The sequence below is a fragment of the Oncorhynchus mykiss genome, chromosome 11 (assembly GCF_057628025.1).
Source record: "Oncorhynchus mykiss isolate SJ-2025 chromosome 11, ASM5762802v1, whole genome shotgun sequence".
In the NCBI taxonomy this organism is placed as follows: Eukaryota; Metazoa; Chordata; class Actinopteri; order Salmoniformes; family Salmonidae; genus Oncorhynchus; species Oncorhynchus mykiss.
In genome coordinates, this window is record NC_143032.1 from 42,031,994 (window position 1) to 42,055,607 (window position 23,614).

At 42.3% G+C, this 23,614-nt stretch overlaps 1 protein-coding gene across 2 annotated transcripts in view; it reads left to right on the forward strand.

Annotated features, from left to right (window-relative positions):
- Positions 1–23,614, forward strand: part of ccser1 (coiled-coil serine-rich protein 1) — a 109,994-nt gene that overhangs the window by 48,422 nt on the left and 37,958 nt on the right. The window contains exon 10 of one of the 2 annotated variants that reach the window (XM_021620868.3): positions 13,491–13,526. The exons of the other annotated variant lie outside the window; for it this stretch is intronic. Within the exon in view, the coding sequence (XP_021476543.1) occupies positions 13,491–13,493 (3 nt within the window). The 3' untranslated portion in view covers positions 13,494–13,526. The remainder of the gene's footprint in view (positions 1–13,490; positions 13,527–23,614) is intronic. 2 annotated transcript variants of the gene reach the window in all.

The following is a 23,614-nucleotide window of genomic DNA, read 5'->3' on the forward strand; positions in this document are numbered from 1 at the left end:
CTACTGACTCTGAAAAACACCACAAGAAAGATGCCCAGGGTCCCTGCTCATCTGTGTAAATGTGCCTTAGGCATGCTGCAAGGAGGCATGAGGACTGCAGATGTGGCCAGGGCAATAAATTGCAATCTCCGTACTGTGAGACACCTAAGACAGGGAGACAGGACAGACAGCTGATCGTCCTCGCACTGGCAGACCACGTGTAACAACACCTGCACAGGATTGGTACATCCGAACATCACACTTGCCAGACAGGTACAGGATGGCAACAACAACTGCCTGAGTTACACCAGAAACGCACAATCCCTCCAGTGCTCAGACTGCCCGCAATAGGCTGAGAGAGGCTGGACTGAGGGCTTGTAGGCATGTTGTAAGGCAGATCCTCACCAGACATCACACCTATGGGCACAAACCCACCGTTGCTGGACCAGACAGGACTGGCAAAAAGTGCTCTTCACTGACGAGTCGCGGTTTTGTCTCACTAGGGGTGATGGTCGGATTTGCGTTTATTGTCGAAGGAATGAGTGTTACGCCGAGGCCTGTACTCTGGAGCGGGATCGATTTGGAGGTGGAGGGTCTATCATGGTCTGGGGCGGTGTGTCACAGCATCATCGGACTGAGCTTGTTGTCATCGCAGGCAATCTCAACGCTGTTCGTTACAGGGAAGACATCCTCCTCCCTCATGTGGTACCCTTCCTGCAGGCTCATCCTGACATGACCCTCCAGCATGACAATGCCACCAGCCATACTGCTCGTTCTGTGTGTGATTTCCTGCAAGACAGGTATGTCAGTGTTCTGCCATGTGCAATGAAGAGCCCGGATCTCAATCCCTTTGAGCACATCTGGGACCTGTTGAAACTGAGGGTAAGGGCTAGGGCCATCCCCCCCCCCCAGAAATTTCCTGGAACTTCCAGGTGCCTTGGTGGAAGAGTGGGGTAACATCTCACAGCAAGAACAGGCAAATCTGGTGCATCTCGATCAGTTTCTCTCAGTTGTTGAAACTTGTTATGTTCATACAAATATTGAAACTTTAAGTTTGCTGAAAATAAATGCAGTTGACAGTGAGAGGATGTTGGTTTTTGTTTTTTTGCAGAGTTTAGTAGAATTTATCAATATGGTCGGTATTGTTAGGCCTAGAAGTTTGCTTGAGGGACGCAAAGTTTTGAGATTTAAGGTATGCAATTCAAGATTGAAAACTGCATACTCAACTCTCATTTTAAGCCAAGATTGTTCCTTCTCTGTCCAGATCTACAACCAGCTAAATTAGGTCTCTGTCTCGTCCCCAATTCCAGATCTACCGCTACCTCTGACTAATGGTAAAGCACTGCAGAAAGTAATCTTTCTGCCCTACTTACTCTCCCCTCTTTTTAAATGTCTTCCTACTTCCTCCTCTTTCAGCTGTCCGTCCATCTGTATATCCTTCCTCATCTTTATGGTGCTGGCCTGTCCTCTTTAGACCTCCCTCCCCTTTCCCCTCTTTTTGTAATCCCCCCCCCTTATTTTTATTTTCATTTTCCTCCCCGCTTCTTCTCCCTCCACCTCTTTCTGCTGTCCCTCCATCTGTATATCCCAGCTCAGCTTTATGGTTTTGGGTCTGTCCTACTTCTCCCAGAGTGTATGCGAAGGTGATAAAATGAGTTCTCGCCTGTGCCCAGACCACGGCTCCTTAACCGTAACTCCTTTTGGGCTCCTGACACTGAGTGGGGAGTGGACGAGGATCATACACACCATTAAGCCTGATGTAATGTGTGGGGTGGGCCCCTGAGGCGTCTGCCCGATCTGCATGTTCATGTGCAGTCTGGACGGAGGCAGGGTTATTAGGGCCCTGAAAAGGGAAATAGTGTTTTTACGGTGATTTTTACAGTGGCCATCAACTTTTACTGGCAGAGGTGTCCCTCTATCAGCCTGCTGTGGTGCTGCAGCAGCTGCCCCTTACTGCAGGAGGCCCCTCCTCCAACGTCCAGGACCTTGTAAACACAGGAGGGCGCTAAGTATGGCAGGTGGAACTTGGAGGGAGACGTGCAGGCCTGCAGCCAGGGCATTGGTACTCATCCATACTGGATCAGATGAAGGTTATGTGAAGGAAGCCAGAACTTTCTTCTTGTCCTTGTCAACCGATCAGGAGGCCATCATGCTCAGGACTAACTCCTGGTCCTACATCAACAGGACTAACTCCTGGCCCTACATCAATAATATCTACCAGAAGGATGCACAGTTTTTTAAATATTTTTTAACATTTGGTATCTAGTGCACTATGCAGGCTGTTAAGCTGCCATGTTATCCACCCCTGATTCCCCCCTATTCCAGGTTTGCTGACATTGATCCCAAGATATTGGTGTGTTTTGTTTACAGGGCAGAGCTTGCGGGAGCACGGTCATGTTGTCACGCAGGCCTCTAAGTGAGTGGTGTTTGATCTGGACTTGTGTGTGAGTGTGTTGTTGTGTTTCCTGCTTTGTGGACTACTGGAGAATGCTCCCTGCATTATACTATACAGTACCGTACCGTAGAGAATGTCCCCTGCACCTGAAGCATGGCATGCCAGTTAGGCCCTGGCGTTAGGCCACTACTTAACCCCCCAGTCACTGCACCTCCTGAACCCTGCTTTTCACCCTTGACCCTGATCTGTCAGCCTTTGCCTCCCCCTCCTTGTCCTGTCAGCTGAGCCACAGAGGTTATGCACTAGCTGACCTCTCCAGTCTGATTTAGGTGCACTATGCTCTAACAAAGCCACGTACATCTCTGCTAGTTGCACCGATTGCATTAGGAATGGTAGTATGAATCGCTCACTTTCCCTATGGTTCATATTGTGGCCCTTGTCTTCCATGATTGGTTTACCCAGGTTCTGCTATTGTTTCACGTTGAGTTCTGCGATCGTGGTTTGTTACTAAATAGCCTCCTTGCGTCCACTAACAGCGCGTGCGTGCGTATACCAGGTGGAATTGTGAGAGGAATGAACAGACTACCTTGTAGAGTGTACCCATAGGGCAGTAGCAGGCAGGGATGGATGAAAGCTCCTGTTGGTATGTGCATATGCAGTGCTCCAACACCCTGGACCAGAGCTGTAATATGTCACTAGCTCTGGTCCAGGGCATAGCTAGTATATCTAGCTCTGGTCCACACTAGCTCTGGTCCAGGGTGTAGCTATCTAGCTCTGTTCCGCACTAACTCTGCTCTAGGGTGTAGCTAGCTAGCTCTGGTCCGCACTAACTTCTAGCTACGCCCTGGATCAGAGCTAATTATTGCGGACCAGAGCTAGTGCGGACCAGAGCTAGCTAGCTAATAGGTACGCCCTGGAACAGAAGCAAGCACATGCTCTTTGAGGTTCACAGACCAGGTGGCCACCACGTGCATAATCTGGATGCTTTTCATTGTTTGTGGTTGGTTGGGGTACCTGTCTGGGGTGATTACTAGGACCGTATGTGTGTGGATATAATTCCTTGATCCTCATTGGTTTCCCACGAACGTACATCTTTTTGCCTGGTTCAGACTTGCAACCATACACAGGCAAGTACGGGGATACAAACAACCTCTGAAATACCCCCAAACTTTTGGAATACAACCACTTCAGAGGTTGGTGAATTGTTGTATCTGAAAACATTGCTTTTCATATTGATGTCTCTAGGTTGTAGTATGTGCACACCAGGATTTCGTTAGGAAAATGTGGTGCTGAACAATTTGAGAGATTGACAGGACCCATGTGCATTGGGTGAGTAAACTGATTAAGGCGTCCATCCGCGGTGCTCAGAATGACAAATCACATTTAGATTACGGTAATCTTTTTTTTTTTAACAGCAAGTCGAGGATGCAAGGATTCTTACTGAATTCTGATGTGCACTTTGAAGATGCTGGAATAACTGTTCACATTTACTTTTCCTCGCCCAACAAGACGAGGAACGAACAGCAAAATCACTAGCCTATGTCACTCTACTATCCCCCATAGTAGAAAAGTTGACCTATTTTATTGGTCAGCTTGACAAGGAAGAAATACCCTATTTCAAACAGACTCTGGGACAGTTGTGGGACGATAGATCCCACATTTATGCAACCAGTAGGCCTAGGCAACATTTTAAAAAATTAAAAAGAAATGAGTCTGATGCAACAAATCAGAATAATTATATTAAAATGTTGATGAACTATTATTTCTTCACATTATAAGTGCAGCAACGCACACAAGGCAGTAGGCTACGTGCAAATGTTTGTTCCATAATGCAATTAGTGGGAAAAAACAGTCTAAAGCACATGTGACAGAGAGGAAAATATCCTAGAAATTTAGAAAGAGGGGGAGATCTGATAGGCAACAAGTAGCATGGGCTGCTTATATGACTAGGATTGTGCCTTTGGTTAATACCCTCCGATTATGGGTCTGATTTTTGCTAGGCTACTTTGAAGCAAGGTAAAGACATGCCTCCATAATATGTAATAAAACGTTCAGGTTTCAAACAATTAAGTAAACTGTATGTTTCCAAAATGCATACTGCCTCCAGCTCATTTCAAAGTGGTGTGTGACGTGTTGATGAAGCCTGCCTTCCGTTGTCTATGCATTTGCTGTTTGAGATGCCGTAGCAGCAGCTCTCGCACTGACAGATTTTCCGCTCAAAGGCTCCTGTATCTGTATGCTGTACGCTTGTGATGAATAAGATGCATGTTTTTTTGATGTATCCGTTTGTTTGTTTCTGGTTGTTGTGTGTGTCATGCGCATTAGCGTTTGTGCGTGCGTGTGTGCACATTTGTGTGTGCACGTGTGCATGCGCTTTTGTCTGTGTTGTGAGAGAAGAGTGCCTCTGCCCATAATTAAGAGGTGCTCTGTGCTGCATCATTGTGCAGGATTAGATCGAGATAAGTGCGCTGGCTCCTGGCCAGGCTGGCGTGGGACAACCTGAACGACTCGTGTGTTCCCCATTCAGCATACTGGCATGTCATCCTAAAGGAGGACGGCCTAGGCTCTCTTAGCATCTCTCTGCTCTTCTTCTGGTAGCCACTTCCTGTAGAGTCCAATAAGTATTAAACCCTTTTATGTTAAGCCTAAATAAAATTGTGCTTAACAAGTCACAATAAGTTGAATGGACTCACTCTGTGTGAATTTCAAGCACGGATTCAACCACAAAGACCAGGGAGCTTATCTAATGGTTCGCAAAGAAGGGAACAAATTGGTCTATGGGTTAAAAAAAGCAGACATTGAATATCCCTTAAGGCATGGTACATTACTAATTACACTTTGGATGGTGAATCAATACACCCAGACACTACAAACATACAGGCACCCAACAATGTAGTAACTCCACAATACTAACCTAAATGACAGAGTGAAAAAAAGGAAGCCAGTACAGAATAAAATATTCCGAAACATGCATCCTGTTTGCAATAAGGCACTAAAGTAATACCGCCCCCCAAAAATGTTACCCCCTTTTTCTCCCCAATTTCGATTTTGTCTCATCGCTGCGTCCTCCGAAACATGACCCGTCAAACCGGGCTTAATAACATCCGCCCGCTTAACCCGGATGCCAGCTGCACCAATGTGTCGGAGGAAACAGTGTTCAACTGATGACCGAGGTCAGCCTACAGCCGCCCGGCCTGCCACAAGGAATTGCTAGAGTGCGATGAGCTCAAGTAATGCTCCCCCGGCTAAACCCTCCGCTAACCCGGACAACGCTGGGCCAATTGTGCTCCGCCCTATGGGACTTCCGATCACGGCCGGTTGTGATACAGCCCGGGATCGAACTCTCATCTGTAGTGACGCCTCTAGCAGTGCAATGCAGTGACAGAACGCTGCACCACTCGGGAGGCCAGAAATTCACTTTTTGTCCTGAATACAAAGCGTTATATTTGGGGCAAACATAACACATCATTGAATACCACTCTTCATATTTTAAAGCGTGGTGGTGGCTACATCATGTTGTGAGTATGCTTGTCATCATCAAGGACTAGGGAGTTTTTTTCAACAAAAATGTACGGAATAGAGCTAAACACAGGCAAAATTCAAGAGGAAAACTTAATTCTGCATTCCAACAGACACTGGGAGACAAATGCACCTTTCAGCGATACAATAACCTAAAAATCAAGGCCAAATACACTGGAGTTGCAGTTTTTTTTTTAACTTAAATCAGCATGAAAATCGGTCAAGTCTTGAAAATGTCTGTCTAGCAATGATCAACTTGCCAGAGCTTGAATAATTGTTTAAAGAATATAATAGCCTAATATTGTACAATCCAGATGTGCAAAGCACTCACCCAGACAGAATCACTGCTGTAATCGTGGCCAAAGGTGATTCTAGCATGTATTGACTCAGGGTTGAATAATTATCTAATCAGCATATACAGTACCAGTCAAAAGTTGTCACACCTACTAATTTCTGGGTTTTTCTTTATTTGTGCTTTTTTTCTACATTGTAGAATAATAGTGAAGACATCACAACTATTAAATAACACATGGAATAATGTAGTAACCAAAAAAGTGTTACAATACAAATTAAAATAGTATCCACCTTTTTGCCTTGATGACAGCTTTGCACATTCTTGGCATTCTCTCAACCAACTTCATGAGGTAGTCACCTGGAATAAATTTAAATTAACAGGTGTGCCTTAAGTTAATTTGTGGAATTTCTCTCCTTATTAATGCGTTTGAGCCCATCAGTTGTGTTGTGACAAGGTAGGGTTGGTATACAGAAGATAGCCTTATTTGGTAAAAGACCAAGTCCATATTATGGCAAGAACAGCCCCAAATACGCAAAGAGGAATGGCAGTCCATCATTACTTTGACTGACCTTCATGTCTTAAATCTGGAAAATGTCAAGAACTTTGAGTGCAGTACAAAAACCATCAAGCGCTATGATGAAACTGGCTTTCATGAGGACCGCCACAGGAAAGGAAGACCCAAAGTTACCTCTGCTGCAGAGGATAAGTTCATTTAGAGTTGCCAGCCTCAGAAATTGCAGCCCAAATAAATGCTTCAGAGTTCAAGTAACAGACACATCTCAACATCAACTGTTCAGAGGAGACTGTGTGAATCGCTGCAAAGAAACAACTACTAAAGGACACCAACAAGAAGAAGAGACTTGCTTGGTCCAAGAAACACGAGAAATGGACATTAGACCGGTGGACATCTGACATCAACATTTTTGGTTCCACCCACTGTGTGTTTGTGAGACGCAGAGTAGGTGAACGGATGATCTGGCTCCCACCGTGAAACATGGAGGAGGAGGTGTAGGGGTGATTGATTTAGAATTCAAGGTTAACCAGCATGGCTACCAAAACATTCTGCAGCAATACGCCATCCCATCTGCTTTGTGCTTAGTGGGACCATCATTCAGAGTGAAGGAAAAGCAGCCAACAAGTGTTCAGCATATGTAGGAACTCCTTCAAGAGTTGGGGCGAAGCTTCAGCTTCCAACAGGACAATGACCCTAAGCACACAGACAAGACAGCGCAGGAGGTGCTTCGGGACAAGTCTTTGAATGTCTTTGAGTGGCCCAGCCAGAGCCCAGACTGGAACTTGATCAAACATCTCTGGAGAGACCTGAAAAAAAGCTGTGTAGCGATGCTGCCCATCCAACCTGACAGAGCTTGAGAGGATCTGCAGAGAAGAATGGGAGAAACTACAAGTGTGCCAAGCTTGTAGCGTCATACCCAAGAAGACGGAAGGCTGTAATCACTGCCAAACAAAGGTGCTTCAAAAAATTACTGAGTAAAGGGTCTGAATACTTATGTAAATGTGATATTTTTTAACATCTTTTTTTTTTTTGGCAAAAATGTCTTAACCTGTTTTTGGATTGTCATAATGGGTTATTGTTTGGGGAAAAGTACAACTTTACTTATTCTGATACATGGTCGTCTCACCTTGATGACAGCTTTGCACGTTCTTGGCATTCTCTCAGCCAGTTTCACCTGGAATTCTTTTCCAACAGTCTTGAAGGAGTTCCCACATATGCTGAGCACTTGTTGGCTGCTTTTCCTTCACTCTGCAGTCCAACTCATCCCAAACCATCTCAATTGGGTTTTGAGGTCAGGTGATTGTGGAGGCCAGGTCATCTGATGCAAAACTCCATCACACTCCTTCTTGGTAATGTACACTTTTTATCAGTGAATTAATCTCTGGGTAAGTAGAAAACTTCTTAATTGCCAGAGTCTCGCACTATCCCTTTAATGTAGCTTGGTGAGAGAACCACATATCACAGTCATAGTAAGTACATTTTTACTCAAAGTAGCTATCAGTAAAGTTGGTGCTAGTAAGAAAAGAAAAGTTTGAGTGTAACTGCAAGAAAAGCAAGGGTGTTAGTTAGTTAGTCATTAACTGGATACCACTGCTAAAGTAACAGCTAGTGGGGATATAATGACAAACTCAACAAACAACCCTAATGTTATATCCAGATGACATGGACATATTTGGTCAGTCACTCCCTCTCAGGCAGATCGTAGGCCTATGCAAGTTGTCTAAGTATAATTTTTGCGGCTCTCTATATCTATTGGTTATGACTTTGCACCAGTGAGCAGGCTGAACTTGGTGTCCGGGATAAGTTTGTCAAGGTAACCACAGCGGTCTAAAGTGCTGACAGAAGGCCCAGTGCCCGCTGAGCCGCTGCCCCTGTACCCGGTGCATGGTGCGCGGTTGGGGGTGGGTGGCCGTCAGCAGAAGGTGAATCGTACTCTAGCAGTCCCCTTCTCCCCTGCGGCCAGGGGAACAGAACGAGGAGGCAGCACCTCGCTGGGGACAGATGGCCCGACAGACAGCAACAGCTAGGCATAATGAACAACTTAATAAATAATTATCTCAACAATGACACTCGCTACAGGAGGAGGAGGAGGACAAAACAGGCAAGCAAGCAGCCCACATAAACCATACACAGGAAGGCCAGTTAAATGCTGGAACCAGGCAGGCTTTTAGTAAAGGAGTGGGTGCACGGAGGACAACCCACACTAACCCTTTTATAGATGATCCTGGAGTCTTGTCACCTTGTTACTGGGAGAAAATTGTTCATTTACAAGAATACTCCCACACTGAGCTAATTAGTCATTTTTCTTACATGTACTGTATCAATCAGCTACACTACAGGTGCTATATATAACATGACAGGCAGGGCAATGTGTCTTGGGTGGGCTGTGAACTGTAGATGTTGAGTGGCCACAGCCCTGGCGTGTTTTTCTGGAACTGGCCTATTACTCTTCTTATCAGTAGAGTAGGATGTTATGCCTCTTGGCTCATGGCACTGAACTTCTTCCATCTGCCCCTAACGGCTCACTTCAAATGGTTCAGTGTAAATATTAATTGACTGGGGAAGCAGGCTAATCTAATTACTGTCATACCGCTGGATGCCAGTTGGGAAGACAGGGAGCGATATGATTCATAGTCTCACTGTCTCACACCAGCCACATTATTTTTATTTTTTTTGTATATTACCCCCTTTTTCTCGCCAATTGTGATCTTGTCTCATCGCTGCAACTCACCAACGGGCTCGGGAACCGCGCTTCTTAACACCCGCCTGCTTAACCCGGAAGCCAGCCTCACCAATGTGTCGGAGGAAACACTGTTCAACAACTGAGGTCAGCCTGCAGGCGCCCGGCCTGCCACAAGGAGTCGCTAGAGCACGATGAGCCAAGTAAAGTCCCCCCGGCCAAACCCTGCCCTAACCCGGACGACACTATGGGACTCGGACGACCCTATGGGACTTCCGATCACGGCCAGTTGTGGTACTGCCCGGGATCAAACCCAGGTCTGTAGTGACGCCTCTAGCACTGCGATGCAGTGCCTTATACTGCTGCGCCTGATTACCATTTTTACAGAGCTGTCTAAATTCCCTTGATACTTCGTCTACTCCACTCTATCTACAGTGGTTCCTCTTTTAAAAGTTGTGAGCTTACACCGCGGGACTTAGAGGTACCCAGCTTCATGGCTTCATTGCTCCAGACCACCACAAGAGGGAGTTAGATCACTCATTATGCATTTGGGTTCCAAGGTTTTTATATGACCAATCATATCGTGTGGTTCCAATTACGAATTTGACGCGAGATACACGTCCCTGGTGAATTTCAACAGAAAAGATGGCTGACAAAACATTACGGGGAAGCCAATGTAAGTAATTATAACATAACGAGTCAAGCAAAAAATGTACAATTGAGAGGAATATGTTCGTTAATGTAGAGATTACCAATTGTGCATATTTTGTCATAAAGTTAATTTACGATAATCGCTATTTAGCAAGTTAGCTGACTAGCTAACATTAGCCAGCCAGTTAGCTGGTGTAATGACGTGAGTGTGACATTGTAATTTGTGTTGTTTAATGTATTAGGTACTCCTGAGAAAAGCAGCAAACCAGGCTGTCGTCTTAGGAAACAGTGGATGTAAAGAATCTAGTTAGCTAAAGCATTTACTGCAAATTGAATGTACAATTGTGTAAGCTTGCCTTGCTGTGCAATGCAGCTGAAGTAACATAGCTAGCTAACTATTTACTTGCTTATTGTGTAGAGGATAAAAATGACTGTATGCCTATGGATGTGTAGCTAGCTGCAGTATGTAGCCGATCTGTGTATGGACCCTAAAATGTTAGGTTCTGAACTAATATTAATACCAATCTATGAACCTCAGCTATCATAGTTGTTGTATCATCTTCAAGTCTGAATGGCATTAATGAAGCCTATGGATTGAGTAGAATATAATAACTTTATTGTGCCAAGGATAGAAAGCAAGGATGCTTTTGAGTTACCACGAAAGAAAGTTAGATTTAGTCAACTGAAAATGGCGAGAACATGCGTTCGTAGCTAAATGCGTTTGGTTAGCTTTAGAATAATAATTGCATGATTTATCATTCTACGCTATGTATCTATGTAATATAGTAAGTACAATGTAATGGACCGACACTGAATCGCAGGAGCTATGTAAAAAGTTGTACGGAAGAAAGCACAGTGCTTCTTACCTGAGATGCCATCATCACGCAGTCATCCTTCCTTTGTGTCGGAAAGAAAGGCTGAACAGTATTGGTTGTAGCCAAACTGACACTCAAAAAATTGCCAAAATGGAGGGTGGTTGATAACAAAATGAAAATGAAATTTTGTTTTCAAATAAAAAATGTGGTTCTCAAAATATTTTTATGGAATAAAATGCATAAAGTTTTGCGCTCTATAACAAAATAATTGATTGCAATTTTTTTTTTTACTTTGAAGCCTCGTTTTTGCTTCCAGAACAATTATTTTTGATTGAAAATAAAGTTTTGCTCTCGACAAAAAGACATCCATTTGTTGCAAGTTTTTTTTTAATCCTTTCCCAGAACACCACCACCAGTGTTTCCTCAATATTCATTTAGCAGCGCATCCCTGCCGAGATGCGCTTTCAAATTGATAGTCGTTAGCTCAATGGCTGGAAGTCTATGGGAACATCTAGCAATGTTCCCTCTCTTTCTGACTATACAGTACTTTTCTGTTTCTTTTCTCTCTCTCACCGTTACTCATTTATAACCCATTCTGCATCCCTTCTCTGTTCTCAGGCCTACATCCCTATCCCCCTCTTTATTTATTCCCCTTCTACTCCACGTTCTTCCTCTTTTCTTCATGTCCTTGTCCCCTTTTCAGATTCCCCCCATTGCTTGCTCTTCCTTTACTCCCTCCTATTCTTTCCCTTGATCAAATTCTTCTCCTCCGATACCTTATTCTCCGGCTTCACTACTGTGGGTTGCATGTAGTTTCATTAGAATGCTAATTCCCACCATGATTCACTTTCCTTCTCCACATCTGTGGGACCAGGACCACAACATCCTTTCATGTCCTCTCCATGTTACCGCCCAACAAACATCAAAAACATAATTCCAAGTGTCCAGTATTTTTTCATTTATAACTTTCTCCAAAAAACTATGTTGTCTGAATTAGGGACTTTATGGTGGGTGGTTTTATTTGTGACTATTTCAAGATTACTGCTCATATATACTGGAACGGATGTTTAAACTGTCCACGACCTCATTTCATTCTCATATGAAGAGCTGTGATAGTTGTCTCTTAAATGTTCAGCTTTGCACACTCTTGGCATTCCCTCAACCAGCTTCATGAGGTAGTCACCTGGAATGCATTTCAATTAACAGGTGTGCCTTCTTAAAAGTTCATTTGTGGAATCTATTTCCTTAATGCATTTAAGCCAGTCAGTTGTTTTGTGACAAGGGGGGAGGTATACAGAAGATAGCCCTATTTGGTAAAAGACCAAGTCCATATTATGGCAAGAACAGCCCCAAATAAGCAAAGAGAAATGACAGTCCATCATTACTTGAAGGTCAGTAAGACATGAAGGTTAGTCAATACGGAACATGTCAAGAACTTAGAATTTCTGCAAGTGCAGTCGCAAAAACCATCAAGTGCTATGATGAAATTGTCTCTCATGAGGACCGCCACAGGAATGGAAGACCCAGAGTTACCTCTGCTGCAGAAGATAAGTTCATTTAGAGTTACCGGCCTCAGAAATTTCAGCCCAAATAAATGCTTCACAGAGGTCAAGTAACAGACACATTTCAACATCAATTCTTCAGAGGAGACTGTGTGAATCAGGCCTCCACGGTCAAAATTGCTGCAAAGAAAACCACTTCTAAAGGACACCAACAAGAAGAAGAGACTTGCTTGGGCCAAGAAACACGAGCAATGGACATTAGACCGGTGGAAATTTTGTCCAAATCTGAGATTTTTGGTTCCATCAGCCGTGTCTTTGTAAGATGCAATGTGGGTGAACGGATGATCTCCGCATGTGTATTTCCCACCGTAAAGCATGGAGGAGGAGGTGTTATGATGTGGTGGTGCTTTGCAGGTGACACTCTGTGATTTATTTAGAATTCAAGGCACACTTAACGAGCATGGCTACCACAGCATTCTGCAGCAATATGCCAGTCCCACTAAGCCCAAACCAGATGGGATATCATTTGTTTTTCAACTGGACAATGACCCAACACACCTCCAGGTTGTGTAAGGACTATTTGACCAAGGAGAGTGATGGAGTGCTGCATCAGATGACCTGGCCTCCGCATTCCCCCGACCTCAACCACATTGAGATGTTTTGGGGTGAGTCGGACTGCAGAGTGAAGGAAAAGCAGCCAACAAGTGCTCAGCATATGTGGGAACCCCTTCAAGGCTGTTGGAAAAGCATTCCAGGTGTGCAAAGCTGTCATCAATGGAAAGGGTGGCTATTCGAAGAATCTCCAATAAAAAATATATTTGGATATGTTTAACACTTTTTTGCTTACTACATGATTCCATATGTGTTATTTCATAGTTTTGATGTCTTTACTATTATTCTACAATGTAGAACATTGTAAGAAATAGAGAAAATCCCTTGAATGAGTAGGTGTTCTGAAACTTTTGACCGTGTGTGTGTGTGTGTGTGTGTGTGTGTGTGTGTGTGTGTGTGCGTGTGCGTGTGCGTGCGCGGCTGGGCTACATGTTGTGTGTATTCATGTGTTTGTCTCTGCCATGCTCATCTCATCTCTCCATGTTGTTTTGTTCTTTTGTTTTCCCGTCCTCCACCTTGGCTTCGCAGTAACCAGCATCACGTGACCGAGGAGGCACTGTGCAGGTAAGGGGTCCCTCTCTCTGTGCTGCATCCACCCAGTCTGCCTGCCTGTGCCATTATGTCTCTAATCAAGGCAGGTTGGCACTCCTGCCCCTACAAACCCTCCCTCTAAACACCAAACACAGGAAACATTGTAATAAGGTCATCCAAAATAAATCAAACTCAAATTCCAAATCTAGGAAATAACGTTCGGTGTTCCGAAAAAAACATATCTCTTTGATTTGCATGCTCCCCGTCTTGATTGGTGGCAAATCCGTTAAACCACTGTCCCTATAGGTGGCCTGTCTTTCTTTTTGATCACTGTCTGTCGGTGAGCATTCACTCTCGTTTCCACCAGGTCATTGGTCATCCTATGGCCGATTTCTGCCCATTTGGATTTTTACCCGGTAACGGTAATACTGAGTAATAGCTTGAATATGAAAGTAGTATAGTGTACCTATACATTGTCTTTGTTGTATCAGTCACTACTCTTGTGTGCGTACAGTTATTCAGTAGTGAAGTCTCTGCTCTTGGTAGAAAGCAAGGGGTTTGGTGATTATATTGTATAATGCGTCCTGCTTTAAATGACATTTAGCTTATAAAGCCTTCATAACCACTTTATAAATGTGTTACAAAGCATCTATGCCAGTTTGTCATACTTTATAAATGGGTCATACATGTGGCATATCCGTGTGACATAATCACTAATGTCAATGTGGCATAACCAATTTATGTGTAATATGATATAAACGTGCTTTATAAAGGATGGAACACGCTCTAAAGTGAAGTCCGTTAGTCACATTATACCTAATCTCATTCCCAGACACTTCTGCCCAAATGCGCGAAAGGTCTGATGGACCAATGCATCAAACTTTTCCTTAGTTTATTTAGGATTAGGTTTAAAATCAAATTTTAACAGAAATTGTGGAAATGGAAGGGTTTAGTCATAATTAGGACTTTGTAAATCAGACTTCCATAAAGACACTATATCGCATGACGCTGTACTTACATTAAAGTCAGACCCCTTTGTTCATTCATAACACACACACACACAGGTTTAATGATGCAAACACAAGTTAAGTGCATTCCTACCAAGTGTCTTGAAAGTAAGTGGAATATGTAGAAAAACATGCAGCATCTTCCCTTTGCTAACTGTAGTGCACAGTAATTACGTGTGTAAGAGAGGGAGTGGCTCATTTAGTGCATGTAAAGCATCTGTTTGCACTCTCACACTCTCTCTCATCTCTTTCTCTCTTGCGTTCTCACTCTCGCTCTCTCCATTCTTTCATTAATTAATTCATTAATTCATTCATTACAACTCCAGACCTGGACTTATCAATGAAAGGACATCTGTTTCATTAATGCTGAAAGGGGCCCCGGAGTGCGGCGTGCAGGCCGGGCAGACCTCTCACTTAAGGTTGCCAAGATTCACCTTCCATTGATCCAGTGGAGGTGGCCCTTCTGTGCATGTCCAGCCAGCACAATGCCCCGCCCAGAGAACCAGTAATGCCCAACTCGGACAGACTGCTCTGAAGGGCACGAATAATGGAGTTTAATTAATCATAGCCCAGGCAGGGGTTTTGGTCTGTTGTGTTATAGAAAGGCATCATTGGGGCGGCAGGTAGCCTAGTGGTTAGAGCGTTGGACTACTAACCGAAACGTTGCAAGATCAAATCCCACAGCTGAGCTGACAAGGTAAAAATCTGCCCCTGAACAAGGCAGTTAACCCATTGTTCCTAGGCCATCATTGAAAATAAGAATTTGTTCTTAACTGACTTGCCTAGTTAAATAAGGGTAAAATAAAAAACTTACGCGCTATGAAAATGGAGGCCTTGCTCTGGCTGGCGTCATGGACTAAAAAAGCAAGGGTAAAGCATCCTTACAAACAAACAGTGAGTCTCTTTCCTGTATGTGTGTGTGTCTCTGTGTCAGTGTGAGTGTGCGTGCATGTGGCTCCGTTTGACAGTTTGCGCTGTGCTCTTTGGTAAACAAGTAACTAATTGATGTGGCCATTGTAAACAGGGCCAGAGAGGAAGGGGGTGAGAGAGCTGCTCTCTGTCGATGTGCTGTGTCAAGAGAGAACTCTGCGGTGTGGGAACGTGTGGATCAGTTGCAGCTCTCTGGTGGATTGTCGTCAAGGTCAGGTGCTGCAAGGAGGGATCACAATTCCACCGGGGGTCAGGCTAATTGTGACCCAGCTAATTACGCTAATTAGCTGAACAAAATCCTCATCAGAATGGCAAATGTTCAGGCATAAATGCACGATTAAAGACTGTGGCACGGATTTAACTGAGGTTATCTGACCGTTATGATAACCGTTTGACTTTAAACGATGATACCGCACAGTGAATAGCATTTTATTTTGTGGCTTTGTTTTTGTGTAAAGAGAGCCTTGTTTTGCAGAATTGGGGGAATAATAGGTTTGTAGTCAAAATAAGGAGAGAATTGTAACTAACTTGATTTGAAAATATAAAATGTAATGGTTGATTATATCATGCATGAAGTCGAGTCCCATCACTCCATTCCTCCCCCAGTCTAGTCAGGTTCACCTTTAATTGATTGCTGATCAGAGGCTTTTACTGTTAAGTCAGGCCATTCAACCACTATTGGAGTGATGCAACGCTGCTAACATTCAAGTGACTCCTTGAATTAGGATGACATATACAGTATGAAAGTATTCAGACCCCTTGACTTTTGCGGCATAATATTTCATTTTTTCATATTTTTTTATAAATGCGATTTTTTTTCTCCAAAAACCTGTTTTTGCTTTGTCGTTATGGAGTATTGTGTGTAGATTGATGGGGGAAAACAAACGATTTAATACATTTTTGAAAAAGGTTGTAACCTAACAATATGGGAAAAGGTCAAGGGGTCTGAATACTTACCGAAGGCACAGTATAGCTACCCCAAGGTTCAGTTTTATTGAAGTGCAAGAAACGGTGTGAACTTGAGAGGTTTAAAGACTACTTGAAGGGTGGTCTAGGTTGTAGAGAACTGAGATTGAGTTCAACAGAAAGACATAACCATGTTTTTATTGAAATTGGTTGAAATGGTCGCTGATAGGTGAGCAGCGATTCTATTTGTGTTATACTATCATGGTTATTATCCCCCAGCTTCATAGTAAATTGTCACATTCACGCCTAACCGGTCTCCAAACAATGTGAAAGCCAAGATGGTGTTAACCAGAGCCATGTTTATTTTTATGCTCTGACATGACTCTTCCAAATTCTATGTCAGCCATGTTCCCCATTAACATTACATGGGGAACATAAGCTGAATGTAGCATTTTTTTTCTCTTTCCATGACATAGACTAACCAGGTGAAAGCTACTCTTTCTGGGGTCCACACAAAACACGACTTGCTTTTTAGAGCGTGGGATTATATTTGTATTACAGACCTCTCCCCATCTTTACAACCATTGAATCTATGTTTTTACAGTTTACATTCTAAGGTAACGCCAAATAATTGAGTCTCCTCAATTTGTTCAACAGCCACACCGTTCATTACCAGATTCAGCTGAGGTCTACAACTTATGGAATGATTTGTACCAAATACAATGCTCTTAGTTTTAGAGATGTTTAGGACCAGTTTATTACTGGCCACCCATTACAAAACAGACTGCAACCATTTGTTAAGGGTTTCATTGACTTCATTAGCTGTGGTTGCTGATGCGTATACAATTGAATCATCAGCATACATGGACACACTTGCTTTGTTTAATGCCAGTGGCAGGTCATTGGTAAAAATAGAAAAGAGTAGATGGCCTAGAGAGCTGTCCTGCGGGACACCACACTTTACGTCCTTGACATTAGAGAAGCTTCCATTAAAGAAAACCCTTTGAGTTCTGATAGATATCTCTGAATCCACTATAGGGCGGAGGTTGAAAAGCCATAACACACACATTTTTTTAAACAACAGGTTATAGTCAATAATATTAAAGGCTGCACTGAGGTCTAACATATCTCCCACAATCTTCTTATCAATTTCTTTCAACCAATCATCAGTCATTTGTGTCAGTGCAGTACATGTTGAGTGCCCTTCTCTATAAGTGTGCTGAAAGTCTATTGTTAATTTGTTTACAGAGAAATAGCATTGTATTTGGTCAAACAAATTTTTTTCCAAAAGTTTGCTAAGAGCTGGCAGCAAGCTGATAGGTCTGCTGTTAGAACCAGTAAAGGCCGCTTTACCACTCTTGGCTAGTGGAATTACTTTGGTTTCTCTCCAGGCCTGAGGCCAAATACTTTACTCTGCTCAGATGAAAGAAATGCCAGATAGGAGTGGCTATAGTCAGCTACCATCCTCAGTAGCTTTCCATCTAAATTGTCAATGTCATTATTGATCGACAGCAATCATTTTCCCACCTCTCCGACACTAACTTTACAAAGTTCAAACTTGCAATGCTTTTCTTTCATTATGATTGTTATTTTTTGCATGAATACGATGGCATTTCCTGCCTAAGTTTGCCCACTTTGCCAATGAAGTAATCATCAAATGGTTTTGTGATGAATAAGCCATCTGAGTTGAATTTGCCCATAATTTATTTTAAAGTACTCCGTTTTTTCCATCATTCTTTATATCATTGATCTTGGCTTCATAATACAGCTTCTTTTTGTTGAGTTTAGTCACATAATTCTCAATTTGCAGAAAGATATGCAGCCAGACTTATTAGGCACTCCTTTTAACCCAGCTCTTTCAGTTTTACAGTTTTTCACCAATCCATGGAGCCTTAACAGTTCTAATAGTCAGTTTCTTAACAGGTGCATGTTTATCAATAATTGAAACAAGAAATGTCATAAATGCATCAAGTGCAGCATTTGGATGCTCCTTATTAATCACATCAGACCAATACATATTTTACATCATCCCAAATACAGTACCAGTCAAAAGTTTGGACACCCCTACTCATTCCAGGGCTTTTCTTTATTTTACTATTTTCTACATTGTAGAATAATGTAGTAACCAAAAAAGTGTTAATCAAATCAAAATGTATTTTATATTTGAGATTCTTCAAAGTAGCCACCCTTTTCCTTGATGACAGCTTTGAACACACTTGGCATTTTCTCAACCAGCTCCATGAGGTAGTCACCTGGAATGCATTTCAATTAACTGGTGTGCCTTGTTAACTTCAGCATTTGGAATTTTGGATGAAAAGCATGCCCAAATTAAACTGCCCTCTACTCAGGCCCCAGAAGAAAGGATATGCATATAATTAGTCCATTTAGATAGAAAACACTCTAAAGTTTCCAAAATTGTTAAAATAATGTCTGTGCGTATAACATAACTGATTTATCAGGCAAAAACCCGAGGAAAATCCATTCAAGAAGTAGGATTTTTTTTTTTCCCTATTCAATGCCATTACAGTATCCATTGACTTAGGACTCAAACAACAGTCTTTAGAAACTGTTTCAAGCTTGTATTCTGAAAAATGAGGGAGTAAGAGCAGTCTGAATGAGTGGACCCTTCCATGTCACAGAGCTTTTTCATGCGCGAGAGTGCCTTTCTTGTTTACCTTTTATATTGTCCGGTTGAAATATTATCAATTATTTAGGCTTAAAACAACCTGAGGATTGAATATAAACATCGTTTGACATGTTTCTATGAACTTTACGGATACAATTTTGATTTTTCTGTCTGCCTTTTGTGACTGCGTTTGAGCCTGTGGAAAACGCGCGAACAAAACTGACGTTTTCAGATATAAAGAGAGACAAACAAAAGGAACATTTATTGAATAAATGAATGTCTGCTGAGTGCAAACATATGAAGATCATCAAAGGTAAGTGATTAATTTTATCTCTATTTCTGACTTGTGTAACTCTTTTACTTGGCTGGTTACTGTTTGTAATGATTTGTCTGCTGGGCTATGTTCTCAAATAATTGTAAGGAATGCTTTCGCCGTAATTCACAAGAATTTCGCAAGAATTTCAAACCTATGTAAAATAGTTGTATCTTTTCTGAATTTTTATAATGAGTATTTCTGTATTTGAATTTGGCGCTCTGTAATCTCACTGGATGATAGCCAGGTGTGACACTAGCGTCCCGCATACCCTAGAGAAGTTAATTTCTGGTATTTCATTCCATTTTAACCTTTCTAGCGCAGGCGTTCCGCTAGCGGAACCCCTCGACAACAATTCCGCTGAAAAGGCAGCGTGCGAAATTCAAAAATATTTTTTAGAAATATGTAACTTTCATACATTAACAAGTCCAATTCAGCAAATGAAAGATAAACTTCATGTTAATCTACCCATCGTGTCCGATTTCAAAAATGCTTTAAAGTGAAAGCACAACATATTGTTGTTAGATCCCTGCCAAGTCAAAAAAAAACACACAGCCAAGATAGCAGTCACAAAATCAGAAATATAAATACAATTAATCAATAACCTTTGATCTTCATCAGATGACACTCATAGGACATCATGTTACACAATACATGTATGTTTTGTTCGATAATGTGCATATTTATATCCAAAAATCTCAGTTTACATTGGCGCATTACGTGCAGTAATGTTTTGATCCCAAAACATCTGGTGATTTTGCAGAAATACTCATAATAAACATTGATAAATGATACAAGGGTTATTCACAGAATTAAAGATAGACGTCTTCTTAATGCAACCGCAGTGTCAGATTTCAAAATATCTTTACGGAAAAAGCATAATCTGAGAACGGCGCTCAGAGCCCGATCCAGCCAGAGAAATATCAGCCATTTTGGAGTCAACAGAAGTTAGAAATAACACTAAATATTCACTTACTTTTGATTATCTTTATCAGAAGGCACTCCCAGGAATCCCAGTTCTACAATAAATGACTGATTTGTTCCTTAAAGTCCATCATTTATGTCCAAATAGCCACTTGTTGTTAGCGTGTTCAGCCCAGTAATCCATCTTCAGTAATCCATCTTCCAACCGGAGAATTCCTATGTCTGAAGAAAAGCACTGGAACGAGAGCTAACTCTGTCGGGAGCTCGCGTCACAAGCCTGAGACCCTCTGCCAGACCACTGACTCAAACAGGTCTCATGAGCCCCTTTTTTATAGTTGAATCCTCATTCAAGTTTCTGAAGACGGTTGACATCTAGTGGAAGCCGTAGGAAGTGCATCTTGACTCCATAGACACTGTGTATTCGGTAGGCCAAGCTTTGAAAAACTACAAACTACAATCTTTCTCAGGTTTTCGCCTGCCATATGAGTTATGTTATACTCACAGACATCATTCAAACAGTTTTAGAAACTTCAGAGTGTTTTCTATCCAATACGAATAATAATATGCATATGTTAGCATCTGGGACAGAGTAGGTGGCAGTTCACTCTGGGCACACTATTCATCCAAAAGTGAAAATGCTGCCCCCTATCTCAAAAAGGTTAATGCTTTTGAGCCAATCAGTTGTGTTGTGACAAGGTAGGGGTGGTATACATAAGATAACCCTATTTGGTAAAAGACCAAGTCCATATTATGGCAATAACAGCTCAAATTAGCAAAGAGAAATGACAGTCCGTCATTACTTTAAAACATGAAGGTCAGTTCAAGGACTTTGAAAGTTTCTTCAAGTGCAGTTGCAAAAACCGTCAAGCGCTATGATGAAACTGGCTCTCATGAGGACTGCCACAGGAAAGGAAGACCCAGAGCTACCTCTGCTGCAGAGGATAAGTTCATTAAGAGTTACCAGCCTCAGAAATTGCAGCCCAAATAAATGCTTCAGAGTTCAAGTAACAGACACATTTCAACATGAACTGTTCAGAGGAGACTGTGAATCAGGCCTTCATGGTTGAATTGCTGCAAAGAAACCACTATTAAAGGACATCAATAATAATAAGAAAAGACTTGCTTGGGCCAAGAAACACGAGCAATGGACATTATACCGGTGGAAATCTATCCTTTGGTCTGATGAGTCCAAATGTGAGATTTGTTGTTCCAACCGCCGTGTCTGTGAGACGCAGAGTAGGTGACTGGATGATCTCCGCATGTGTATTTTTCCACCGTGAAGCATGGAAGAGGATGTATTATGGTGTAGGGGTGCTTTGCTGGTGACACTGTCCGTGATTTATTTAGAATTCAAGGCACACTTAACCAGCATGGCTACCACAGCATTGTTACGCCATCCCATCTGGTTTGCGCTTTGTAGGACTATCATTTGTTTTTCAACAGGACAATGAGCCAACACACCTCCAGGCTATGTAAGGGCTATTTGACCAAGGAGAGTGATGGAGTGCTGCATCAGATGACCTGGCCTCCCCTACACCCGACCTCAACCCAATTCAGATGGTTTGGGATGAGTTGGACCACAGAGTGAAGGAAAAGCAGCCAACAAGTGCTCAGCATATGTAGGATCTCCTTCAAGACTGTTGGAAAAGCCTTCCTGGTGTAGCTGGTTGTCATCAAGGCAAAGGGTGGCTACTTTTGAAGAAATCTCAAATATGAAATATATTTTATTTATTTAACACTTTTTTGCTTACTACATGATTCTGGATGTGTTATTTCATAGTTGTAATGTCTTCATTATTATTCTACAATGTAGAAAAACGTTTGACTGGTACTGTATTTTCATTCAGTAGTCCATTAATAAATTGGTGTGTCTGTGCAGTGGGGTTGAAGCAACGAAACCTATCGGCTTGAGGCTGCTCTGAGGGCAAAGGGGTTCATAATGTTTTGTACAATAAAGTCTAACGTCTCAAATTAGCTTTATTATGCCTTTACAACACTTCAAAATTCTATGGCATCCATGTTAGTGCCCAATTAACATTACATGGAGAATATTTAATTACGTAATAATGCCCGAGAAGCCGGTGTTTGGAGGATATATTGGCACAGGTGTTGTTAACCGTGCCAATGTATCCCCCAAACACCGGCTTCGAGGGCATTTACTCCTTTATACAACAGGTTAACAATATATTCAAATAATGATTGACATATTTTCATAAATGTTATTTTAATTAATTTATTCATTCTATTCCATCTTTCAAACCATTTATGTATGGACCTTGCTTTGTGCATGGGCGCATTGTCATGCTGAAACAGGAAAAGGCCTTCCCCAAACTGTTGCCACAAAGTTAGAACCACAGAATCATCTAGAATGTCACTGTATGCTGTAGCATTAATATTTCCCTTCAATGGAACTAAGGGGCCTAGCCCGAACCATGAAAAACAGCCCCAGACCATTATTCCTTCTCCACCAAACTTTACAGTTGCCACTATGCATTTGGACAGGTAGCGTGCTCCTGGTGTCCGCCAAACCCAGATTTGTCCATCGGACTGCTAGATGGTGAAGTGTGATTCATCACTCCAGAGAACACGTTTCCACTGCTCCGGAGTCCAATGGCGGCACTCTTTACAACACTCCAGCCAACACTTGACATTGAAAATAGTGATCTCAGGCTAGTGTGTGGCTGCTCAGCCATGGAAACTAATTTCATGAAGCTCCCAACGAACTGTTCTTGTGCTGACGTTACTTCCAGAGGCATTTTGGAACTCGGTAGTCAGTGTTGCAACCAAGGACAGATTTTTACGAGCCTCAGCGGTCCCGTTCTGTGAGCTTGTGTGACCTACCACTTCGCGGCTCAGCCGTAGTTGCGCCTAGACGTTTCCACTTCACAATAACAGCACTTACCGTTGACCGGGGCAGCTCTAGCGAGGCAGAAATTTGACAAGCTGACTGAAAGATTGAAAGTCACTGAGCTTTTCAGTACGTTCCATTCTACTACCAATGTGTGTCTATGGAGATTGCTTTACTGTGTGCTCGATTTCATACATCTGTCAGCAATGGAAATGGCTGAAAGTGCCAAATCCCCTCCATTTGTATTCATGTTAATTTCTTTACCACATTTTTTGCATTATTTAGTGCCTTATTGCAAACAGGATGCATGTTTTGTAATATTTTCATTCAGTACAGGCTTCCTTCTTTTCATTCTGTAATTTATGTTCGTATTGTGGAGTAACTACAATGTTGTTGATCAATCCTCAGATCTTTCCTATCACAGCCATTAAACTCTAACTGTTATAACGTCACCATTAGCCTTATGGTGAAATCCCTGAGCAGTTTCTTTTCTCTCTGGCAACTGAGTTAGGAGGGGTGTCTGTATTTTTGTAGTGACTAGGTTTATTGATACACCATCTAAAGTGT